General features: G+C 33.6%; 2 protein-coding genes across 2 annotated transcripts in view; one reads left to right on the plus strand and one right to left on the minus strand.

Annotated features, from left to right (window-relative positions):
* The window catches only part of LOC110026205, a 1421-nt gene extending 1209 nt beyond the window's left edge, over window positions 1-212 (plus strand). The window contains exon 2 of the mRNA XM_020727066.1: window positions 14-212. Within this exon, the coding sequence (XP_020582725.1) occupies window positions 14-212 (199 nt within the window). The remainder of the gene's footprint in view (window positions 1-13) is intronic.
* Window positions 213-1588: 1376 nt separating this feature from the next.
* Window positions 1589-25741, minus strand: part of LOC110026199 (protein root UVB sensitive 5-like) — a 29285-nt gene continuing 5132 nt past the window's right edge. The window contains exons 5-16 of the mRNA XM_020727061.1: window positions 23548-23648; window positions 23264-23322; window positions 15030-15076; window positions 14603-14681; window positions 14455-14527; window positions 13624-13713; window positions 7070-7129; window positions 6818-6931; window positions 6629-6689; window positions 5910-6028; window positions 3418-3513; window positions 1589-1912 (exon numbers count right to left, since the gene is read on the minus strand). Coding sequence (XP_020582720.1) covers window positions 1664-1912; window positions 3418-3513; window positions 5910-6028; window positions 6629-6689; window positions 6818-6931; window positions 7070-7129; window positions 13624-13713; window positions 14455-14527; window positions 14603-14681; window positions 15030-15076; window positions 23264-23322; window positions 23548-23648 — 1148 coding nt within the window. The 3' untranslated portion in view covers window positions 1589-1663. The remainder of the gene's footprint in view (window positions 1913-3417; window positions 3514-5909; window positions 6029-6628; window positions 6690-6817; window positions 6932-7069; window positions 7130-13623; window positions 13714-14454; window positions 14528-14602; window positions 14682-15029; window positions 15077-23263; window positions 23323-23547; window positions 23649-25741) is intronic.

Below are 25741 nucleotides of genomic sequence, written 5' to 3' on the forward strand. Positions count from 1 at the left end.
GAATTCCTGGAAGCATGGCTGTGGATGGTGTCAATGGAGACAATGGAGATGAAGATGAAGAGATGGATCAGAAGTGTTTTGGTGAAGATTTAGATTCCTTTCTTGCTGTGGAGAGCTTGAATGTTAGTGTTGCAGCTGGTGTGCTTCTCTACCATTTGGTTGGGGATGCTAAGCATCCATCAGTGGAGAAGATGAAGAGGATTTCCAGCTGATATTTGTGAGTAATTTGCTTCAAGTTTTTAATTTTGTTAATGGAAAATTTATCTTCCTGAGTTTGCTTCAACGTGCATTTGCTCACAACAATCTTCAAAATTTTGCTAAACGTGTACTTCACCTTCCTAAGCACTTCATGTTCCAATAACCTTCAAGATTTTGTATTCTAATTATCTCGCAAGTTCATTCTTAATTTTAACATATGAATCACTTAATAAACTATATGCACTCACTAATATATGTTTGCTGCCATTAAACTTGAGTGGAGGACAAATTGGGCCAATGGGACATATTAAGTGATATCAAATAATTTTCAGCCTCTCAAAAGCATTGTGATATGCAACTCATCAAGCATTATAGGATCAATTGTCACTCCTCAATGCATGATCTAATAATGCATGGTTTGGTTGAAGCATTTAATAAGAATTTGATTAACCTACTTAAAAGAAGATTCTTCTTAAACATAAGAAGAATCTTGTTACGTTAATAAGAGGACCAAAATCTTTTGAACTTATATTGAATGACCTACAAGGCACTTACCCAAGCAACAACCCTATACTCCATTGCAAGAGGAGAAAGCTCTTTTAGGCCCAAGGAGCATGATGCTCTAAGATGATGCAAGGCTAAAAGCCAACAAAACCTCAAAAGATTACCTAACAAAAATCATCAAAGTCCCTATGATCACATGTAATGCTTAAAAGCAATTGACACAAGCGAGTTGGAATTTGTGCTTTATAAACAATAATAATCTAGAGAACATGACATAAATGGGTAACTTAATATATCTTACATAGTCACATGCAACATTTATTGGGGTAATACACTAGTAGTAAATTATTTCCAAAACAAAAATTTTATTTATTTATTAAGGGGTATAGTTAATTATACCATCAAAACTTTAATAATTATCTAAAAATTAATCGAATATTTTTTCTTGAAGAATAATTTTCCTACTTTAAGGGAAATAATTCTTTTGAAATTAAAGCCAATGAAGGCTTGTGCTAAATCCCAAACAAACGCCACACATGTATTCCTACCAAAGAGCCATACATCAATAAATTAAAACTATAGAAAAAAAACTTGAAAATTGCTATAAAATTTAAGGGGGAAAAACCTAACAAAATTCTATAAATAGTCTATTGTAATTTAATTTTCAGACTCTTTTAATATGCACTTAAATAGTCCAGGAGACAGCTATTTCAGCCCATATTAAAAAAATTTGACACTATAGACTCTAGGACTAAAAGGACCGCTACAAAGAGCAAGGGGACTACTCCGACACCTTTTTCTTTTTTTATATACAGGTTTATAGTAACAATGTGTTATAAAAGTAAATATCAAAATTTATATATTAAATATGTAAAAATGTCATCAGAATACAAAATTTTGAAGCCCAACATCAATCTATTAAAATAAAACAAGTGAAAAAAAAACATGATATGTTCATCACTCAAAAAAACTCAGGAGGTGAATCTCCTTCTTCAAAAACCAGGTGCTTTGGCACCTTAAGAATAATCATCTCTCTCTCCCATCCAGCCTCTTCCAACTGTTTTAGAAAGACACTAAATCTGGCTTCCAGTTTCAGAAGGCTCTCACTGAGCCAACCCAATATATCATCCCTGCCAAGTTCTTCATTGTATGTGTGCAACCAATAAACTTGCCATAAACTCTTCAAAACTGATACACTTGTGGCCCCAACCTATATATTATCAAGGTTGTTGAGGCTATTAGAAGAAACAAATTACGTTGGAATGCATTTTAAATATATTAGATTTAATATAATTTTTCAAGGGGCATTTATGTACATGGTGTTGGAATTCAGAATATGTGGAATAACATTATTGATATGAAAAGTGATTATAAACAACCCTTCAACGAATCATAAAATAGGAAAGACGGAAAAAAGAAAATAACAAGAAGCTAAAGATATAACACCTAATATGTCTAATTAATCAATTCATAATAATTATTTGGAGATAAAGGAAACAACATAAGAAAGGAAAGGAAATAAATCCAACACAAGGAAATAAATCTAAAATAGGAAAGGAAATGAAGTTATATTAGAAAATAAATCTAATTTTCATAACTTCTAATAGGAATAAATTATTTCTCAATATAACTTCTAACACATAGCACATAATTATTATGCATTTACATATCTCACGGCTAAACTTTTATATTTACAAAGCATTCAAATCTTTAATATCAAAGAAAAAAATAACACTATTACTATTTCTTTAAAAGTGAAAAAAACCTTTTCATGCATAGATTTAAGGCACCAAAGTGCTATATATATGTAGGGCTGTCAAAACGTCTCGTTGTTCGTGAACAGCTTGTGTTCGGCTAGTTCGTTGAGTTAACGAGTTGAACACGAACAACACGAACAAATATTTGTTCGTTCGTGTTCGGCTCGTTTTGACTCGAAATACTACTAATCAATTATATATATATATCTTTGATAAGTAGTATTTTTAAAAAAATTAATTGACTAAAAGGCTATAAATATTTATAATAAATTTAAAGTATTAATGAAGAAAATAGAATACAAATTATTAAATTAGATTCAAATGATGTTTTAAATCTTGCCCCAATCATTAACATCTTATGGCTACGTGATTAGGATTGTCAAAATGACTCCTTTTTCGTGAACGACTCGTGTTCGACTCACTAAGCAAACCAAAATGACTCCTTTTTCGTGAACGACTCGTGTTTGACTCACTAAGCAAACGAGCCGAACACGAACACACTTTTTGAGCTTGAAATATAAACGAGCCGAACACGAGCTGAGCCTGGGCTCGCTCGTGTTCGGCTTGTTTACACCCCTATATATATGTAAATATGAAAATTTAGGTGTGAGATATGTAAATATATGAGAATTGTATGCTACTTATGTAATTATTCTTTTTTTTTAGTGATTACTCGTGTATTATGAACAACTCAACAAATCCAACGAATCTGAAACACATTTTGACTAAAGTTTGATCAGAATATTCAGATTCAAACCCATCATAGGATTGTCTAATTGAAAATTACATCAGGACAAGTTTCAAAGCCGTTAGATTTGGTTTGAAATTAACGCCATGCATGAGTAAACAATTAAATTTTGTATTTTACTCGTCTCAAAATAAATCTAAAACATTTGAAATCTATGTCAAACTCTTATAGTTATCAAAGACACTGAAGAAGTCGCCAGTAGATGAGTACCTTATATGTTATGTAGTAGTTTAGCACTTTTGATCCACGCAGGTTCACAAAGAGAATATACTTTTCTTGTGCGTATAGTTCCAAAAGTGCTTTAACCTTCAAAAACCGATAGGGGGTGTGAACGTCATGATTTGATCAGCTGTAAACTTTGTCAGGTTTTGAAACACTGTATGCAAAAAGTTCATTTAAATGGGGGTAAATGCGAATCATGCAAACATAAATTCATAAATGACTGCGGGTATGAAATTCTTCCTCATTCTTAGAATATCCGATGACCTTCACCTGTCAAATCAAGCAGGGTCTAACGTCTATACTTGCGTATTCGCCTCGCTCATTCATGAACTGAATTTGGCAACTTGTAATTTGCGAATCATCAAGCTTGAATTCGCTAGAAGCCTATACTCACCAAGAGTAAAAACTATGTTTCATAAAATCCTGAAATAATCTATAATACTCCCATAAAATTTCCACCACACCAATTATGAAGTCTTCTTATAAACCAACATAAAAAAATGTTTATTTATGCTCGAATGTGTAGCACATTGGTTGGAAACAAAGTAAATAACCCCAAGTTGCCCATTTTGAGCGTTAATTAAAAAAATAAAAAATAAAAAATAAAAATCAACCTTTTCAACTCCACAGAAAGTGGCTTCTGAAATCACTAATAAACCTCCCACATCAGTTATATCTAAACCCACTCCAAACAAAAAACACTGCCTCATAAAACTAGAAGGAAAATTCACATAGATAGCACGCAACTCTTATGTATTTACATAACTCACAACTAAAATTTCATATTTATATGCATAGCACTATGGTAGCACTTTGGTGCCTTAAATCTATGCATGAAAATATGTATTTCACTTTTAAAATATGATAATAGTGCTATTTTTCATGTGATATTAAAGATTTGAGTGTTACGTGTGTAATTTAGGTGTGAGATGAGTAAGTACATTAGACTTGTGTGCTATGTAAGTAAACCCCCCAAACTAGAAATTATGAATGAGATATTTCTATTATTGTAACTCTTCTAATATGGTAAACAATAGCAAATGTAAGTAACCCCCTTAAAGGAGTGCAAGTTCATCCAATGCAGACCAAACCTCGTTAAAAGCCTTAATTAGTCATGTTGATTCAGACAAGATGGTTCCTAAAAAGACTAACAATTTAACTATGCAGTCTGTCATTTGGATAATCTCTTAGATTCTCAAGTTTAATTGGTCTCAATGTCAATGATAAAGTTTATAAATGGATCCTCTAATTACTTTTAGCTTTCACAAATGATCGCCAAATTCAACTTAATACAAAATTTTGTTACAAACTTAACCTTATTCATAGAGTGAAGCACCTTTGTCATGGGAAATTATACACACATGCTAAGAGTTACAAACTAATAATTATTCAAAAGAAACGAACCACTAAGGGATTGTTTTGGATCACCTTTTATTTTTGTGTTACATTTTTTTTCTTTTATTTTGTTTATATTTTAATTGAAATAAAACAACCTTGGTATATTATACTTTGTTTAGTTCAAAACACTCAAAACAATTTTTAGGTATTTTGAATATTTTTATATATAAATTAAATTATTTTGAAAATAAAAATAAAAATATGAAAAAATGCACTAAACAAATGTGTTTTTAAAATAGAAGTGAAAACAAAACAAAGAACAAAAAATAAAAGTGATCCCAACCAAATCCTAAAGTTGTGTATTTGCTCATGCAAGGAAAACTTATTGAGTAGTTGATGAAATTGAAAGATATAGGTTGGGGTTTTGTTATGCTCGCAAGATTTGGATGGCTATATAATAAATGAAAATAATTATGTGTTAGTTTTATGAAAAAGCAAATGATATTGAAAATACCATGGAGGAGAGTAAATACAAGTACAGGTCAAATTCATGTCATTATATTAATAACTGAGTTAGCTCGATATAGACATAATGACGAATCAAATGCAGCTAGCTTTTAATATTACATTGGCAAAAATTTCAACGGCTATTGAACAAGTCTTAGTCAACTTAAATTGAATATTTTCTTCGCAATTACAAAAATATGGGATGGTAACCCTGAAAAAATTTTGGTAGTTATAACAACATTGTCTTCAGTTTAAAGTTCAAGTGAGATGCCCATTTTGGGGCTTGGAGTGAGTATATTTACCAAAATAAAAAAGGAAGATTTACATACATACCTAAAACTTAAAACTAAATCCTATGTATTTACATATCTAAAACTTAAAACTTTAATTTTTACTCATTGCCACCTTAGCTATGCATGAAGAAGTGTATTTCACCGTTTTAAAGTCAAACTAGTGTTATTTATTATGTGCTATGAAAGACTTGGGTAGTAGAAATGAGAAAAGTAAAATTCAGGTGTTACATATGTAAATACAAAGGAATTGGGTGGTTTGTATTTATATGCGCCCCCAAAAAAATACACATTCATCTTCTATTGAAGTGCAGAAACTATCCAAGCTCAAAAAAGCATACATACGATTTGGCTGAAGTTCCTCTTAGGGACCATGCTTTCTATGGTAACACCGAATGTAATTCTTGGTTGCAGAAAATGCTCCCAAGATAGAAGTTTCTCCTCTTTATTTACATCAATATACCCTATCAAGAGTTCAAAAACTAATTTATAAACGCAGGAACAAGATATCCCAAATAAAAAGATGGTCAAATATGCACCTGGAACTAGTTTAATTCATGATTCTTTGATTTTAAAAAAATATAAAAAAGGTAAATTGATATACGTACCACATAATTTCATGTATTTTTATTTCTAACGCCTAAAGGGATAGCATACAACAGTTTTAGCAGCTTTATTAAATCTTATAAATCCTGATTTACTAAATACTGCCGACAACAGGATTTAGTAAATCCGGCATTTACGAAACAATTGAGAAGGAACTAGATTAACTAAATATTGGATTTAAAATTGTTCTTTTTTCTCCGGCAAGATTTAAGTTAAATCTTACTTAAATCCATTATCATACAGCCTTAAAGTTTGATATTTATATTTATAACACTTTGGTATCATAAAGCTATGCATGACAAGGTGTATTTCACTTTTAAAGTGTAAATAATAGTGGTATTTTTAATATGAAATTAAGGAATTGAGTTATGCATGTAAATAAGAAAGATTAGGTCTTGGATAGGTGAATATATAAGAATTGTGTGGTATGTATGTAAATGCCCCCAAAAAATATGGACCTGGAACTGTGTTATATAGAACATGTGATTTCACAAGAATGCGTGCACGCTTGAGGTTTATCTGCCAAAAACACGAGAAAAAATATAGTCAAGGGATAGGAATTTGAGGGGTAAATTGCACATTAAAACAAAATTGAAGTTGTGTTTTGGAATATCATGTGCATATATATTCAATGTTTCCAAACTTACGGAGCGGAACTTAAGAACTGATAGTGACTGATAACGCAACCAGAGGTGCATAAGGCGCATGCTCAACCACGTGAAAGCATGCATGGAGTATGATTCTCTTAATCCAGGAGCTTCCTGCATAATTTTTCTGATAAAGAGACAAAATGTTGCGCGTCTATGTACTGAAAATATCTCATTAAGCGAACAGAAAAAGTAAATCTACATATAAAATTAGCCAAGCATTAAATTATGATCCATCGTAAACTTGTTTACCATGATGAGTATGCCAAAAGCAAGTCCCACTAGTTGAGCAGCTACTTCCCATACTTCCTCCTGAAATGGTATATTTGTAAAATTGGGCATAAGAAAAGGATATGCTCAGCATAATGCTAGTTAGCATTTTAGGGTGATTTGCATATATAGAACCCAAAACTCTTTATATTAAAATTTCACACCTAAACTTATATATTTATATTTAAAATATCCAAAAAGACTACACTTTGCTCCAAAATAACACTCCTCGTCAAAAATTGTAAAGCCGTTATTAAAATTTTTGGCTGCTTGATTGCAGGATTTGACCTAATTCCTGTCAAACAGCAAAAAATGAGCTTTAAATCCTGCAGGATCTTAAATTCCATTTCTGCTTTGATTTGCAGCATTTATGTGAGTTCCAGAGCAGCTTGATTTGCTCATCATAGGGATTCAGTCCAAACCCCAGCATTACTGTTTTTGACGGTGAGTGTTATTTTTGCGCAAGTATAATGTTTTGGGTGTTTTAAATGTGAATAATTGTAAAGTTCACAAAACTGAAGATGCTGATCTTTGAAGGGGAGGATGCACATGGATGGGCGTATTCAACGGGTTGACTGAGGAAGAGAAGCTCATGACAGCGGAAGTATGTTTGGAGGGGAAGGCTTTAGCGTGCTTCTAGTGGATGGAGGCAAGGTATCCGATACACTCATGAGAGGAGTTTAAGGATTGCTTGTTGGAGTGTTTTCGAGCCTTTCGGGAAGGAGACCTACACAAGCAATTCTATGCTCTGACTTGGGAGGGGGCAATTATGGATTACTGAGAGAAGTTCGAGCTCTTATTAGGGAGATTGAGGGAGATTTCTACAGCATGATTGGAAGGGAACTTTTTGAAAGGCCTAGAGCCCGACATAAGAGCAGTCATCCGCCCCTTAAGACCGTGTTGATTAGGGGAAATGATGGAGCTCACCCAGATGATGGAGGATAAAAAATAAATGAAGAAAACCGAAAGAGGCGGAAACACCGGGGGATTCTACAAAAGCACTGTGACAACCACTACATCAAGGATTCAAATGACGTTGTTTCAGAAAGAGATGGCGAAGGAGAAGATTATACACCCTCAGCCTGGGGTTAATTTTAAGCGCCTCACAGATGCAGAAGTGCAGGACAAAGAGCCAAAGGATTGTGTTACTATTGTGATGAGAAATACGCCCTAGGACACTGTTGCAAGTAGCGCGTCATTCATGTTATTTTAGTTCAGGAAGAGGACACAGAGAGTGAGGAATCAAAAGAGGAAGCAGTGGAGGAGGAGCACCTACATTTGGATGTGACGGAGATGTTCCTCAATTTGGTGGTGAGATTTATCCCGAATCACACCATAAATGTAAGGGGATGGATCGGGGCACAGCCGGTTGTGGTGTTGATGGATAACGAAGCATAGAAAACTTTATCTCAAATCATGTTGTGGAGAAACTAAGGTCGAAGTTGGTGACTACATGGAGCTTCGGCGTCATGATGGGGACAAAGGTGGAGAAACTTAGGTGAATTTGCAAGGGGTTGATTCTAGCACTACATAGCCTGCAGGTGGTGGAAGACTTCCTTTAGATTTGGATAGCAAAGATGTGATTTTGGGGATGAAGTGGCTGCGAACATTGAGAGAGATGAAGGTGAATTGAAAGTCCTTGACGATGGAGTTCCAAGTGGAGCGTAGGAAGATGGTGTTGAGAGGAGATTCTAGCTTATGCAAAACCATAGTGTCACTCAAAACCATGATCAAGTCTATTCGGGGAGCAGAATTAGATTATGACCCGACCCGCAGTTACGCAGATATTTATACTCCTTAATATGTCAAAAAAATTAACTCAAATTATATTTAGTGGCTAGTGAGGACAAATATGATAAAATTTAAAGAAATAGTTTTCTCATTAGAGGTACTACGCGAGTATACATATCGTTTCAAGTAATATAAAGTTTTCTTAAAAACCACCAGTATCGATCCCACGAGAAAGACGAAAACAAAAAACAATGAAATGAAATACAAGAATTTTAACTTTAAGAGAACTTTACTTAAAAATGTAGTAAATATCTAAAGATGAAAATTAAGTTTATTAAATTCTACAAAATGCAAGTAACAATAAATATAATCACTTAGATAATATATAAAAAGAGACTTTCTCCTTGCCAATAATTCATAATCAGTGTAGGATTTCAAAATTTATTTAGAAACTTAAATGTGGTATTGTAACAAATAAGAGTATACTTATTCTTTATTTCTTTCGAATTATGCAAAGAACATTGACTAATCTAAAGTTGGTGTCGACATGTATAGCAGTGCTAGGTAGGTTCTAGTCTCTCATTCCTAAATTACCCACTGTGCTCTCTCTATAGAATCTACCAGTGACCCTTGGCTCCAATCTCCAGACCAAATTGATAAAAGAATCTAGTCTGTCACTTTAGAAACATCAATTCAACGCCCATCAAATCTTATCTCCCTATCTATTTGCATCCCCCTTAGGACGATCGTCATTGCTTTTTCCAAGATAAAATGTGATACTTACAAGTTAAGTAATCTTAGTCATCTCGGGTCTATAAGTTTCCTCAATAAATTTTAATAATACAAGTGGTAAATTTGTAAAGTAAATGAAGATCCAGTAAAAATATCATCACAATTTTCAGGAATAAAAGAAGTTCTAAACAAAATCAAAATCACTTAATTACTTCATATTGCAAGGAGAAAGAGGAAAAATTACTCAAACAGCATGGGGATAATAAAACAAAACATATTTATAAAACTCAAACTCAAAGTACAAAACTTAAAGATAGATACAAATACTTATCTTGAATGTTCCCCCAAGCCTCTAAAATGTTTTCTCAAGCACTCATTTGAAGTTCTCTTAGTTCTCTGACTCTAACAACACCTATAAGACTCACAAACTCCAGAAATAACAAAGACTAACAAAGAAAACTTCTCACACACTTAACATTAACACACTCACACTCTATAGATCCGACTCTCCTAGCCCTTTGGAATAAATCCATATTTATAGAGCTTCGAAAATGACCAATGGTTGCTTCAGACATCTCTTCAAAATTTGGTCTCATTCAATGACTCTTCTAGAAAATAACCGTGGTACCTAGGCACCCAACCGTCTCTCCTAAGCGCTAGCTAAGTTCTATATCTGATGATTAGGCGCCAGTTCGGCTGGTTTGATATTTTTCTTTAGTTTAGCCCATTTTGCTTCTTTTTGATGTATTTTTGCTCATTTTTATTCTTGAACTATTTTTCTTGCACCTACAACCCAAAACATAAAAATATCTTTCATTAAAACAAAATATCCTAAAAAATTGAGCATAAAATGTGCATAAAAATATGTAATCTTAAGGTGGATCGGATTACTAGGTGGAGTTGCAAAACATTGACGAGATTCGAGATTCAGAGTTGATAGAGTTTCTGGAAGGGATCCAACAGCTCCTACAACAGTTTACGGATGTCTTCCAACAACCAAGTGGGTTACCTACTTTGAGGGACCACGAGAACGCTATTACATAGGAGAGTGTTTCCCCCATCAGCGTTAGACCATATAGATACCCCCAAATTCAAAAAGATGAGATTGAGAAGCTAATCAAAGAGATGCTCGAGGCGAGCATATCAAGCCTAGTGTGAGTCCTTTTTCCAGTCTCATCCTGTTAATGAAGAAAAAAATGGAAATTGGAGATTTTGTGTGGACTACCGGGCGGTGTTGGACAAATTTCCTATCTCTGTGATTGATGAATTACTGGATTAGCTTTATGGGGCGGCCATTTTCTCAAAAGTTAATATTAAGTCAAGGTATCACCAAATCAAGATGAATCCATCGGATGTGCACAAGACAACAGTCAAGACATATGAATGATATTATGAGTTCTTAGTGAAGTCGTTTGGCCTCACTAACGCCCCAATGACATTTCAATCCCTCATGAATAGGATTTTTCAACCTTATCTCTGAAAAATTGTCCTAATTTTCTTTGATGATATTTTGATCTATAGTCGTACAAAGGCAGAGCATGAGGGGCACCTGAGGACAGTCCTAGAGATGTTGAGGGAGCAATGGTTGTATGTTAACTTGAAGAAATGTTCTTTTGTGCAATTACAGGTAGAATGCCTGGGACATGTGGTGACAGAGCGGGGACCAGTTCGAGATCGAGGTTATGGTTGATTGTCCCTTAATAAGGAATTTGAAGGAGCCGAGAGGATTTCTGGGTCTCATCGGATATTACCAGAAGTTCGCGAGAGGATATGACACGATAACATGACTACTGACAGAGCAGTTGAAGAAAGACAATTTCAAATGGGGTGAAGCAGTGTGACACAACCATTTGAACATCTGAAGAGGGTCATGACTAACGTCCCGGTTTTAGCACTTCCATATTTCAGTAAACCATTTGTGATGAACACGGATACTTCGGGTAAGGAATTGGAGCAGTGCTCATGCAGGATCAGCGGCTAATTGCCTACTTCAGCAAGGTTCTTATAGTAAGAGCAAGGTTAAAGTTAATATATGAACGAGAATTGATAGCATACAGAAGTGGTGGTCCTACCTGTTAGGGCAACATTTTTTGGTCAGAACAGATCGGAGAAGTTTAAAGTATCTTGTGGAGCAACAGATCGTGACTGAGGAGCATCGAAAATGACTATCCAAACTACTAGGATATGATTTCGAGATTTAGTACCAAAGCAGCTGACACCCTGTCAAGAAAGATGGAGGAACCCCACTTGACGACCCTGTCGGTACACTTGGTCCGAGATTGGGAAGCCTAGAGGTAGGAGAGTGAAACGCATAAAGAGCTGAGGAAAATAAGATACGAGTTACTATAGGATCTGAGAAGTCATTGAGAATATGCATTGAGGGGGCAGTAGCTGCTGATTCATGCTACCCAAAATGTCGAAGTATATTCTCAGATTATTATAGGAGTTTCATGGCAGTGTGATTGGGGGACACTCGGGGGTGCTAAAGACCTATAGTTGTCTGGCGGCAAAACTTTATTAGGTGGGGATGTGTAGAGACGTCGAGGGTATGGTGGCTAAACGTGTGTATGTCATAGGCACAAGTACTTGACCACGACACCAGGAGGGTTACCATGAGCATTAGTATTACCGGGAAAAGTGTGGGAACAAGTGATGATGGACTTCATCGAGGGATTGCCACGGTTAGAATGGTTCATGGTGAGCATGGTGGTTGTGGACTGCTTGAGTAAGTATGCACATTTCATTCACATATGCATCCCTACATGTGTACCACCAAATTCTATATCTGATTCTATTCCCAAAAGAGAGCATTTTGGGGCATTTACATACGTACCACCAACTTGTATGTATGTACATATCTAACGCCCAAACCTTACTTCTTAGGTTTATACCAGTCTTTCTTATCACATCAAAAAGAACATTCTTTTAACTTTTAAAAAGTAAAATACACATTTTCATGCATACATAAGGTGGCATATATGTAAAAATTAAAGTTTGTGTCAGATATGAAAAAACATAAAAATTACATGGTGCGTATGTAAATCTTTCAAACATGTCTCATACCTTCCAAGTTATTGTTCTTACAAGATAGATGCATCTATTAAATCAACAGAATAGAGTAAGGATTAGAACTAATGCCGGTGTTAACCCAATCCAAAATAAAAATGCAAATATTATTTCTGAAATTCAAAAGTGGTACAAACAAAACACATAAGAACATAGAAATACAATAACAAGCACAACTACATGTATCCCGAAGTCGGTGGTGCTGCAATTTAAGAAGTTGGTGGTGCTGCAATTTAAGAGGGGTGACGGGTGGAGGGCTGTAGGGTGATTGTGGGATGGACAGCAACCCGAGGAGGCTGCATTGGACGGAAGACTATGCCGCAACAGTCATGGCAGCAGGGAGTTGAAGGAGGGGTGGTGGCAGGTGCAAGTGGGGGAAGCTACAGGGGTAAGGAGCGATTGGTATGCAGGGGAGTGGACAGGAGAGGCAAGTTGGTCCAGCATGGCACTGGTGGGGTGGCAAGGCGCTGTCCCTCAGGGATCAGCAGAGATAAACAAGCGAGGGCTGGGAAGAGGAGGTGGAAAGCAAGTGGAAAGGATCGCAACAGAAAAGAGGGCAGTGGATGGCAACGAGCAGGGAAGGGCGGCAGCAAGCAATAAAAGGAAAGATACACATAACTCGGGGCTGGCTACAACCAAAGCATTTTCTTGCCGTTGGATACAACACGAAAAGGGAGACGTCGGCTGCTGTTCTGACAAAACTCAGCAAAAACTAAACCCTAATGACAATAACATAACATATATATTGTAAATAACTAGGAGGGGGGACCCCGCCTCTTGGGCAACTACCCTAGCCCATCTGGTAGGCCCTGCTCCCCTATTGGCTGAACCAGTTCAGCCCCCTAGGGAGCCCCACTTTATTTTTCTTACAAGATAGATGCATCGATTAAATCGAGAGAATAGAGTAAGGACTATAACATAAAAAGAAATACGATGCTGAACGTTCATATTATTTGTCCATACAGCCAGGGAAATTGTGAAATGTATGCTGTATAAGTTTACAGTACCTTTGCAGCAACTTCTCCAAGATTTGCAGAGATGGCAAAATGATTCTGAATCACGCGAAATGAAGGGTCCTTCAGTCCTCTTGCTATAGCCTGCATAAACAGCGTCATCTAAGAAATTCAAAGAGTTGTTGGGAGAAATAAAATGCATCTCATTAAATATGGTTGATATTTATGTCAACCTAGTCCAACGAATGGAAATATTTCAACCAACTCTGCAACTCATAATTGTATAGATCATAAAAAATCATGTTAGCCTGATACTAGTGTAAAACTAGTAAGCAAATGTATAAGTTTTTTACAAAAGAACAGTTGTATAGAACGTGAAAGCAGTCTCTTCCCAGGCAGCAAAGTCATGAAACAAGTAAAATGTCAAAATAATCTCATAACCATTTACGTGGATCCATTTTAGTCCTAGTGTCTATAAAAATTTCAAAGTAGTCCCTAGTAACTCATTATTTTAGGGCTGAGAAAGTCCTCAGAGGGGACTATTTCAACCCACATTAAAAACATTTGTGAACTAAATTGATATCTTTAGACTCTTGTACTAAAATGACCTTAAAAAAAAAATTTAGTGGACTATTTTGACACTTTCCTCGTCATAAAATTGTAATCGACTTCGTTAATCCATGGTAAACAATGGAAAAGGTAGATTTTAATGTGTGATAAATGAAGCAAATATAAACTAAAGTTTGACTATCCATTCGATATACATAACAGAATAATATTGGTGGGAAAACAATTAAACAGCTAAATTGGGCAAAATCGGGAAAAAGCAACCCTTCAAATCATACTATCTAAGAGAAAAAAAAAAGTTAAATAATATTTGATTACCTTCATTAAGTTTCCAAATGAAGCAAGTGGGAGAAAATATGCAGGATACAGTTGTGTACTAATCTCAAAGACACTGCACTAGGGGCCAATCAGTCCAAAGCATCTTTAATTAAATAAAAGACGATATTTTTCAAGGTAAAATGTAAACCTGCCAGCACTTCCAATAATATCCGCATACATCCTCCACTGCTTTGGATCATCATCAAACAGGTAACCATAGCGTCCACCTACCAGACATCAATACCATTTGCCGTAGATGAAACAACTTTTGGTTTTATTCTCAGGGAAATTTACATACATTCCCCTCAATTCCTATGTATTTACATATATACCATTTGAACTTCAATTTTTACAATATATGCCGCCTTACCTATGCATGTAAAGGTGTCTTTTATTTTCACGAAAAGGTGTATTTCTCTTTTTAAAAGTCAAAATAGCAGTTTTTTTTTATGTGACTTGAAAATTTTGGATGGTATATATGTAAAGAGTAAAATTTTGGTGTTAGATATGTAAATACTTAAGAGTTGTGTGATTTGGATGTCAATGCCCCTTCATTTTTTTCAAGCTGCTCATACCAATGAAAAGACGTCCAATCGCTCCCAAACCATCTTTTGACACCCATCTGGAAAAAACAATGCAAGCAACACAAACAAACGTGTTTGAGCGTTCTTAAGCATCAAAAGCTAAATTACAAACATTTTCATTACTATATTTCAGGATTATTTCTTATCAATTGATTAATTATGTAAACATAGTTGATTCTTCAACAATATACCAGATAATAACTAAATTACAGCATAATAACACACAAAACAAATGTGTTTGAGCATTCTTACGCATCAAAAGCCAAAATCCAAACATAAACATTACTATATTTTAGAATTATTGCTTATCAATTGATTAAATATGTGATTAAATTTGTAAACATAATCGACTCTTCCAGAATATATCAGACAATAATTAAATGATAGCAGAAGTTTAATGACAATAATTTAAGTAACATTTGATTGTTTCTTATTCAGTGAATGCCTTCACACTCGGTCCACAACCAACTGATTTCAATTAATGGCTACACAATGATATCGAACATCATTCATCGCGGAAACAACCAAATGTAGAAAAAGATAAAAGCACTCAAAGAGAAAAATATTATGTTATATAAACCTAAGAAACACTGTACTTCTGTTTATATTGGCTAAGAATGATAGTTCATAAACTCCAGAACGCAAACAGTAAAAAGACGCACAGAAATGTGGAACTGACAGTCAAAACAGTTTGTATTGGAATCTCCTCAGAAAAAAAAACAGCAGGACAAATTCGGAATTTCAAAGAACATTTTAAATAATAACAATAATAACCAAAAATTACCTTAATCTCTTCAATTCTACAAATCAAACTTTAATTGGATTAAATTTTATGCATAAACAACAACAATGTTACCACGGAGAAAAATATTTTAAAAATAATGAAGGGACATTTACAAACATACCAACCGATTCTTATGTATTTACATATCTAACACCTAAACTTTGATTTTTACATTTAAATCATCAAAATATTTCATATCATTTTAAAAATATCAATATTTTAACTTATAAAAAGTGAAATACACCTTTTCATGCATAGGCAAGGAAGCATAAAGTAAAAATTGAAGTTCAAGTGTTAAATATGTAAATACATAACAATTGAGTGGTATACATGAAAATCTTCCAATACTGAAATGCTCAACAGTCTTAGGAAATGCCGATTGCGGACTCCCAAAATACATAACAAGTTTATCAAAACAGTAACATATCAAACTCTCAAAGTTTCATAAGTGTCAAAACAAAAACTTAAAATAAAAAAAAAATTGCAGTTGTCCCCAAACTGCAAACGCTGTATTGGGTTATAAAGTGGCAAATAATTTTCACTGAAATTCCTAAGAATAAATTCCACAACTAGAAAACTCAGTTAGGGCGGTGAATTACCTCAAATAACAAAGATTGTTTGAAAATTGAATTGATTTTTGGCTTGAATCAAGCTCAACAAGGCCGGTTTAGCCCAAATCAACCAACTTATGATCAGATGTGTGTGTGTGTGTGTGCCTATATATATATATATATATTTCTCTATGTGTAGAATGAAGGAGGAGGATACAACATTTCAGGCTCAGCTGATCAAATTCCTGGAGGTCAAGTTGGAGGATATGGTGAATGTCAACAAATGGTTAAATTCATTTCTAATTTTACAAGATAAAAAAATTAATTAAAAAAAGAAAAAAACAAAGTTTCACAAATAATCATAAACTTATTATTTTTGTTCGGAGGGAACCAGGTTTGAATCAGTGATCTACATGTTTTGTCTTATCACGACCAAACCAGGGAATTTGGAGTTAACCAAGGTGCGAACTGATGATCAGACATTGAAAGTAAGCATTTTTTAATAATAACATAGTCCACTATAATTTTGAATTATAAAAGAGCCACTAATCCACACAACACAAATAAATAATCCTCTAACAAATACATTAGATCATTCAGTGATATAGTAAAATAAATAGTATGATAAAAAATGACAAATATATAACTCAAACAAACTATTTATCACGACCCGACACTGGGACTTAGATTTAACTAAGGCTGGGATGAACAGTTAGACGTAAAAATAAATATTTCTAAACAGTAACATTATTCCACAATAACACTCAATTATAAAGAACTGCTAATCCACAATATATAAGTAAATATCCTTTAATAAAACAAATTAGATCATACATATGTTGCAATAAAACAAGTAATACCACAAAAATGATACCACATAAAAAAGCAATATGCTATCTATCATCAACAATCTCTCTCCTATTGTAAACAAACTCTCTTCTATAAACCATTTCAGTTTAGCATACTTCTTTGTAAAATAATAGCTAAATAACATATTAAGTTTAAAGAAATTTAATGAATAATTATCATTTTTATGCAATTAATTATTATGCAAATGTTTGACACGAATGTTTAACGAAATATGTCACTAATCCATAATACATAATTAAACATCCTCTAATAAAACACATAAGATCATCCATATGCTACAATAAAATAAGTAAAATCATAAAAGTGATAAGACATAAACATAGCTTTGTTACCTTTCTTCAACAATCCATCTCCTCCCGTAACGAACTCACTTCTATCAGTCATTTCAGTTTAACAGACTTTTTTCTAAAAGAGTATTTAAATAATATATTAAGTTTTTAAAAAAATCAATGAATAATTATCACTTCACCATGCATTAAATTGTTATGCAAATACATAACATCAATGTTTAAAAGAACATGTTGATCAATCTATAAAGTAAATATTATATTTTTTATTTTATAAAATTTTTATTAAAATATCTTAATCAATTATTTTTCACCGTTTTAATTAATTATATATATATTTTTTTCATTTAAGAAGTAATCTCAAGAGAAATGTCAAAATATACCAATAAAGATACAAAATTTTCCATTTATTTTAACATTTTTGTATCATAAAGATATAACATTTACTATTTGTATCATAAATATACAACATTCATCATTTTGCACCATAAAAATATCTCATGTATCGTTTTATATCATAAAGATATTACATTTATCAGTTCCTTTACTTTTAAAGTGCACAAGTACAATAATGTCCCCATATGGTTACATAAGGAAGCGAGTGTTAACAAATTTAATTATTTATCTTTCCTTTAGTTTATTTTTAAATTTTTTCAATCATTAAATTTATTTATTCTTCATTTAATGCAGATTAAAAGGCGAAAGAATTGAAATCATAAAATATTCATTTCTTTTTCTCTTATTTTCTTTGAGTCATAGATGTGTTTTAATGTGTAAAAATAAATAAAACATTAAAAAATCAAATTAATTAAATATAATACAAAAAATAGTAATCACTCAGCTTGATTCTACCTCATAAAATTATTCTTTCAAATCCTGTAATTTTCTCTTTCACAACCTCAATTTCTTGCCTTAGTTTATCTAAAATTTAAATTAAATTTGTTATTCCTAAACATTAGTCTTTAATGTCCTGCTAATTCACTTAAATTTATAATTCATATAAATTAATGCATACCTCAATTTCCCTCTCTTTAGTCTTCTTACATTTTTAACAACTCCTTTCAACCTTCCAATTCAATAATTTGAAATTGCCAGAATCTACCATTCAGTAAAACTTACTATTCATATTATCAATCTCAATTTTAAACATCTAATATTAATTTTAATGAGAAACCCTAACTTAATTAATATCTCCAACTCTCAACGTTTGCTAACTAAATTGCTGATTTTATTTCATAAAATTTTGTCACTATTTTAATAACATTTTAAATTCAAACAATTTGTATTAAAAAACATAAACCTTACCTCCTTCACTGCCATCAAATCACTTCAATTTCCAATCCAACATTGTTTTCTTCTATGCTTTTTTTAAATTTTAATTAAATAAATCCATATTAACACTTTAAATAGAATTCAAATAATATATATAAACTAAACTTCAAACCATAAATTGGACCTTAACTTGTATGAAATGTTCGGTCTTCATGTTTCCTTTACCCCAGCGCTTCTCCTTTCCCTTTCCTGCACGATGTCTTCTTCTTCCAAGCACACGCATTATTCTTTCTCCTTTGATTTGGCTTGATACAACCCTTCCAGCACGGGAACCAAACACGCAAACGAGTCCATGCATGGAATGCACGTATGGCGTCGTTTGTCACACCAGCTTCAACACAAACATCCATGCACACCTCCACTGCAAGGAACAACGTCATCTTCTTACCCTAAACACACGTGAGTGTCAAATCAATCACAAGGAATGTCAACTCCCTTCCTTTGCTCGAATGCGGCGTCATCAGCAAAGTATGAGACCTCCTCATTCTCCTTCTTTTTCTCACTCACCCTCACCTCTATAATAACCCAAACAACATCACATCCTTGACTTGATCCGGGTAGCCCAACAATAAAATCCATGAAAAACTCCTATTTTTACTCTGGTATTGGCAATGACTGTAATTGACCTTGGTCTTTGATGCTCTGCATCCATTAGTTGATGTATAGAGCACTTAGCCACAAATATTGCGACACACTTTTTCAAGCTTGATCACCAAAATATTTTTTTTTGAGCTCGTGATATATTTTATTACTCCCTAAATGAATAATATAGTCAGACAAATGCGCTTTCTCTGAAATTTCTTTTTTTAACTTATTCACATCTAGATCATAAATTATGCATTTGTATTTCAATAATACATCTCTCTCTATCATATATCCCTCCAAACTTCATGCATTAACTAGCTATATGATCTCCTAAACAATAATATAAATGGCCAATGATAGTCTAATTCCGCCTTTTAAATTAGACTGAACTATTAGCAAATTTAACCTAACAATGTTCTTATCAACTATAATCAATCACTGACAACTCTACTTTTTCCATATATTTGATTAAATGTTCTTGTTGAATAATCGGCCAATTTGAACTACAAAAAGTCTTCTCATTTAGTGCATCGACAACCACATTTACTTTCCAGATGATATTGAATATCCAAACCATAACCCTTTATAAATTTCAGTCATCTTCGCTTTCTCATACTCAATTCTTTTAGTGTTAATATATATTTTAAGCTATGTACACCTCACATCTAACTTCATATAAATAGTGTATCCAAATTTAAGTTAAAACACATGTTGTTAGCTCAAAGTCCTGTGTAAGATGATTTTTTTCATATTTCTTTAATTACCCAGAAACATAAGTAATAATTTTTCAATGTTGTATGAGCTCACATCTCAATCTCTCTAAAAATGCATTAGAGTAAATTGAAATACATCCGACCCTAAAGGAATAGTCAAAATTGGGATAGTCATTAATCAAGTTTTAAGCTTCTGAAATGTCTCCTCATAATGATTTGTCCATTTAAATTTTACCGCTTTCTATGTCAGTCTGAATAGTGGTACAACAAACTTAGAAAGTTATTCGACAAATCTCTTATAATAGCCAACATGAGAGTCTGACACTAACCTTCTGCTTTCTTTGATTGTGATTTGTCTAGTAATCCTGCAAATATATAACTTAGGCTCTTTAAGGACCTAAAATAATCTTTTTAATAAAAATCCTAATAATAGGTTGAGATAAATTCAAAATTTAGGATTAAAACATTCCAACTATTTAAAACCCACACTTTGCTTTTTTGCATGGCCTTCGGGTGGATTTTAAAATGATTTGCATAGCATGACAATATCCCAGGTCATCCTTAATAGGTTCTCCACTTTAGGACTTTAGATAATTGCATCATTCTATGTGTCACGAGAAGAAGCCTTCGCGCTTCTTCAACCCGACTGATCTAGCATAGATTTCTACTTGGGTGATTGTCTAGCACGTTTAGGGTGTTAGAGGCTTCCCCGACCTACACGGGATATAAGTCTCTTTGTAGAGGAGTTTTGGCTTTGTAGCTGGACGGTCCATCTTCTCTTTTTATTCTAGCAGCATCTCCTTTATTGATTTGGCGAGTATAAGATACTCTACCTCTAGAGGGTCATAGGGCATTAGAGTCCTTTTGAAACTTAGGGCTACTAAGGTTTCCTTGAACGATGTAATTCATAGATTACTAACAAGGATTTGGGTCGAGTTTGGTCGAATACCTTAACGATCAGGTAGACGTAGGGTTCTAATATCTTAGGATGACAAATTCATGGTATCCTGAGCCAGCTATCTCTGATCGAGTAGGATTTCTTCGCCTCCCTTTTCTTAAGCCCCTTTGAGCTCATTCGTCATTTTGTGACCTCGATGATTTCACCATATTGCCAATAATCCGCTCTTCGTTTGGGATACAGTGATTCGCCCTCTGCCCTTATGGCCCGATTAAGTCATGCTGCTGTCAAGTCGAGTTGGTTATTTCGCGGGCCTCGTTCATCGGCGTGCCGCCGTCGATTTGTGGATATAAGAGATTCACGCTCTCCCATGCGGCTTGATATAGGCTTCCGAGGTGGCGAGATGCTCATGGTTGAAATAACCATCCTTTTGGTAGCATATCCGCCAGTTATCATGATAATGTAAGCAATACTTCTTTAATCGAGAGTATTCTTGAGTATTTCCAATATGTAATTAATCAAAGGAATATGTTTCTTTGGGAGTGCTATTGACCGCAGAATAAAAATATTCTTTTTAGTTTTCTTGTTATGGGAGATTTATGTATCAATTCTCTTTATGGATACCGTGTTTCACGTTATTTCAATCTGATTATGTTCGAACGTATGCTCTCAATCTATCACACAAGAATTACCTTACATAAATCTTTCATATTTCTTTTAAATTTGGTTGTCTATCTTCGTCGTACGTCATTCTTTTCGATTTCTCTCATCTTCAAATCATTTCTATGATCCGAGAGGGAGAAATATTTGAAAAAGAGAATCATACGACAATATATAAATAGACAAGTTGACGACTATGAATTCCATTAAAAAGAAACAAAAAACATGCTTCTCTCTTCAAAACATTAAAATTGTTCTAAGCATCCTCTGACTAGACAAATTTATCAGATTTGAGAAGTTTCATCAAAGGTGTCCTGATTGAGCTAAAATTCTTAATAGACCTCCTATAAAACGAAGTCAAACTACGAAACTAGCATACCTGAGTAGAGGACAAGGTCTAGGTCAAGCCACAATAACCTCAATCTTCGTTGGGACCATCTCAATGTGAGCAACGAAAACAATATACCTCAAAAAGCATGTTTGCGATATAAAAATGAGAATTCCTTAGATGACTATATAATAGCTCTGCCCTCATAAACTAAAAAATATATTGCAAATGTTGTAAGTGTTCCTCCTTTGAACTATTGAATACCAAGATATCATTAAAATACAAAATCATGAATATTCCAATAAAGTCTCGAAAAGCCCGATTCATCAGCCGCATGAACGTATTCAAGGTATTGGACAAACTAAAGGGCATGTTTGTTCGCTCATACAATCTATTCCACTAAAGCTCCACCCATGCCTTCCTTATTACTTCTTCCTTCTTCTCTATATCTCACTCTCAGCTCTCTAATACGTCCCTTATAGTTCAAAAGTTGACGTTCGTCTCCTAATTAGAACCGTCAATATGGTTATTTCGAGTCGACCTATTGAGTCAATCATTATTATTGTTCTTTTTTACCAGTTACTACAATATCATTCTTAAATATCTCAAATCGCGTCAATATGGTTATTTCGAGTCGACCTATTGAGTCAATCCTTATTATCATTCTTAAAAATCTCAAATCGGTTCAATCTTTTGCTGCAATGAGAAAATGTAAAATGCATATCATGTATAACATGCATAACAAATAGAAAGATTTACATACATACCACTCAATTCCTATGAATTTACATATCTTACACCTAAACTTCAATTTTTACATACATGCATCTCATTTATGCATAAAAATGTGTATTTCACTTTTAAAAAGTTAAAATACTGGTATTTTTTATGTGATAAAAAAGATTTGGCTGGTGTACATGCAAAAATCAAAGTATAGGTGTTAGATATGTTAATACAAAAGAATTGGGTGCTAAACCTTTAAAACATAATACTTTGAGCAAAAATAAGACATGTAAATATGTATATCATGTGTGACATGCATAGAAAACAATACTTTGAACAACAATAAGATATTTGAGTCTAATAATGTGTTTCTTTCTAAGCTAGTTGAAATAAATTGCATATGGATGTGACTGATAAGTTTGGTAAAAATTTTACATCAAGAAAAAGTTCAAATTTTAATTATAAGGATAAAGAAACGGACAGAAAATAATTACTGGATGACAGCAGTAGAAGCAGCAACACCAGTCCGTGAATAGGAGCCGACACCTACAGCCTGGGGACCCATTATATGCAACATATTGATGTTCAAGTCAACAAATAAGTCCGTCAAATAATTAGAAATTTTCTCATAATAAAAAGGCATACATCACACATTAATGAATGTTATAAACTTCTTTTAGAAAATATTTCATCAGGATACGCTATATCTTTAAGTATCAAAGCTGCAAACTCTATCAGCAAACCGAGAAAGAAAATAGAGAAATTCAGAATTACTTACCTTAAGAAGACTAGAAGTAACTAATGTATGGCAAATCCACCCTGTTACATTTGTAGGAAATTGCAATAGCATGTAATCCAAATAATCATCTGATACAGAAGCTGCATAATTTTTTTAAAAATAACAATAAGTAAAAACTAAAGAAGCATTGAAGTTATCATGGATTCTATTTTGATTGTCAAATATACAAATTTCTGCTAAAATAACTAGAGAGTCATATTTTTTTTATTAATGCTACTCAAAGTTGCCACAAATGAGTTAATCAACATGTGGAAATATTATGTTTATGGACAATGTGACAAATCCAAATTAAAAATATATGTATGCATCTAAAAATGGAAACAAGTCAGCAGGGCAATGGGAAATATGATCGAATAGGTTCCTTCAGCCAAAAGTATTCTTAAGTGAAGGGGTACACAAGCAATTAGAAGCCAGCATTAAGAAAGTAAATGAGGAATGTGAAGGGAATGGAGAAGAAAGAGGGACACAACTGCAATAAAATGAGCAAAAGTTGATAGAAAGGGTTGGAAAAAAAACTCTATTTACAACAATGCATGACTTGAATGAGTATAAATAACACATTAAAACTTGTATACAGTAGGAGTAAGGCATGACGAAGATAATTATTTATGAATTGTTTTCTAATACCCATCATAAAGCCATAATATGAAATGTAGAACAATTTGAAGAATTTTGGCTGTTAGAGTTCTGTAGGTGTACAATAAGTGAAGGTGGTGATGGGTAGGAGGGAACGTGCATGCCCTCGGCATATGAGAATTCCTTCAGTAGATAAGGGTATATACTTCAAAAAAAAACTAAAATCGTCAAAGTCACTTCTTGCATTTTCATATATTTAAAGGGCCAATTACTCAGCAATTCTCATTCAATCAAAGAGTATTGCAAATTCATGATCATCATAATTGGCCATTTCTACTTTGAGCGTTCCATGTCGTTTTATCTCCAATTTATACAAGTTCTTTTCCAAAGTTCTACTGATTTTACTTTTGAAAAGCCTCTTCTACTTCTTCTTCCACTCACATCACTTCTCTTGTCACACCTTACTGGTATATTTTTTTTGCTCTTAGTTTGTCATACTCAAACCACTTAAATTCTATTTTCTTCTCCGTCACAGTTACCTTATTAGTCAATGATTTATCTTTTGCCCAACACTACTCCAAATAGTAATATAGTGAGTTGTATTGTCATTTTATAGAGTTGTTCGAGTCTCCATGATACGGTTTGCAACATTATAATTGATTTTAAACACCACGTTTTAATTCAATAGGTTATATGTTTTCCATTTTTATCTTTCCAAGGATATATATTTGCATTTATCCCTACATATCATTAGATTTTTTATTTATAAATTTTACCAAGACTATCCATGATACTATGTTATAGCATAATGCCACTCATGCATATTTATTAATTTTAAAAAACATGCATTTACTAACAACTGTCTAAAATCTGCCGCAATAACCACAATAGCTCCACCTCCAACAGCAAACAATTTCAACCTTGTTTTCTAATAAAACTAAAGTATTGGAGTAATCAAATGATAACAGTATATCAAGGCAATTAATAGAAATGTCAGAGGAAAAAGATTATATCAGCCCAGAAAATATAAATTAAAAGCCTAAGGAATTAAATCATTAGACACTTCAAAATTATGAAGTTGTCCATTTGAGTCTACTTGTTTGACTCTTCCCCAACATGTTCTTCCTACCCACACCTTCATGTCACAATTCCCACTGCTTCATCCCCTCAAACAATCCCATCGACACATCTCCCTCCACCCACTCCATGTGCTCCTCAACCTGAAACTTCAACTCCAACTCCACCTTCCTCCTCTCCACAACAACTGCCACAGCCCCTCAAAAAACCAATGCCAGACTCTTATCACAAACAAGCGATCTCAAACAACTGCTAATTCTTGATGTATCCCACAACACCTGGAACCTTCCTGTTACTACACAATAGTAAAATATGAATGCTAGCAAAAAGTCATGTTAGAGGAATTTCAAGCGCTACAGGCTCAAGGAACCAAGAAACTTGTTTTATCCACCAAAATGTGTTGGGCTACAAATGACATATAAAACCAAGCTGAGCCCATATGGCTCTATTGTTTGCTAAAAAGCACGTCTTGTTGCTCAAGGCTTCAAATAAGGATAAGCTTTGATTATAGCAACACATC

Source organism: Phalaenopsis equestris, unplaced genomic scaffold (assembly GCF_001263595.1).
Source record: "Phalaenopsis equestris unplaced genomic scaffold, ASM126359v1 Scaffold000359, whole genome shotgun sequence".
NCBI lineage: Eukaryota > Viridiplantae > Streptophyta > Magnoliopsida > Asparagales > Orchidaceae > Phalaenopsis > Phalaenopsis equestris.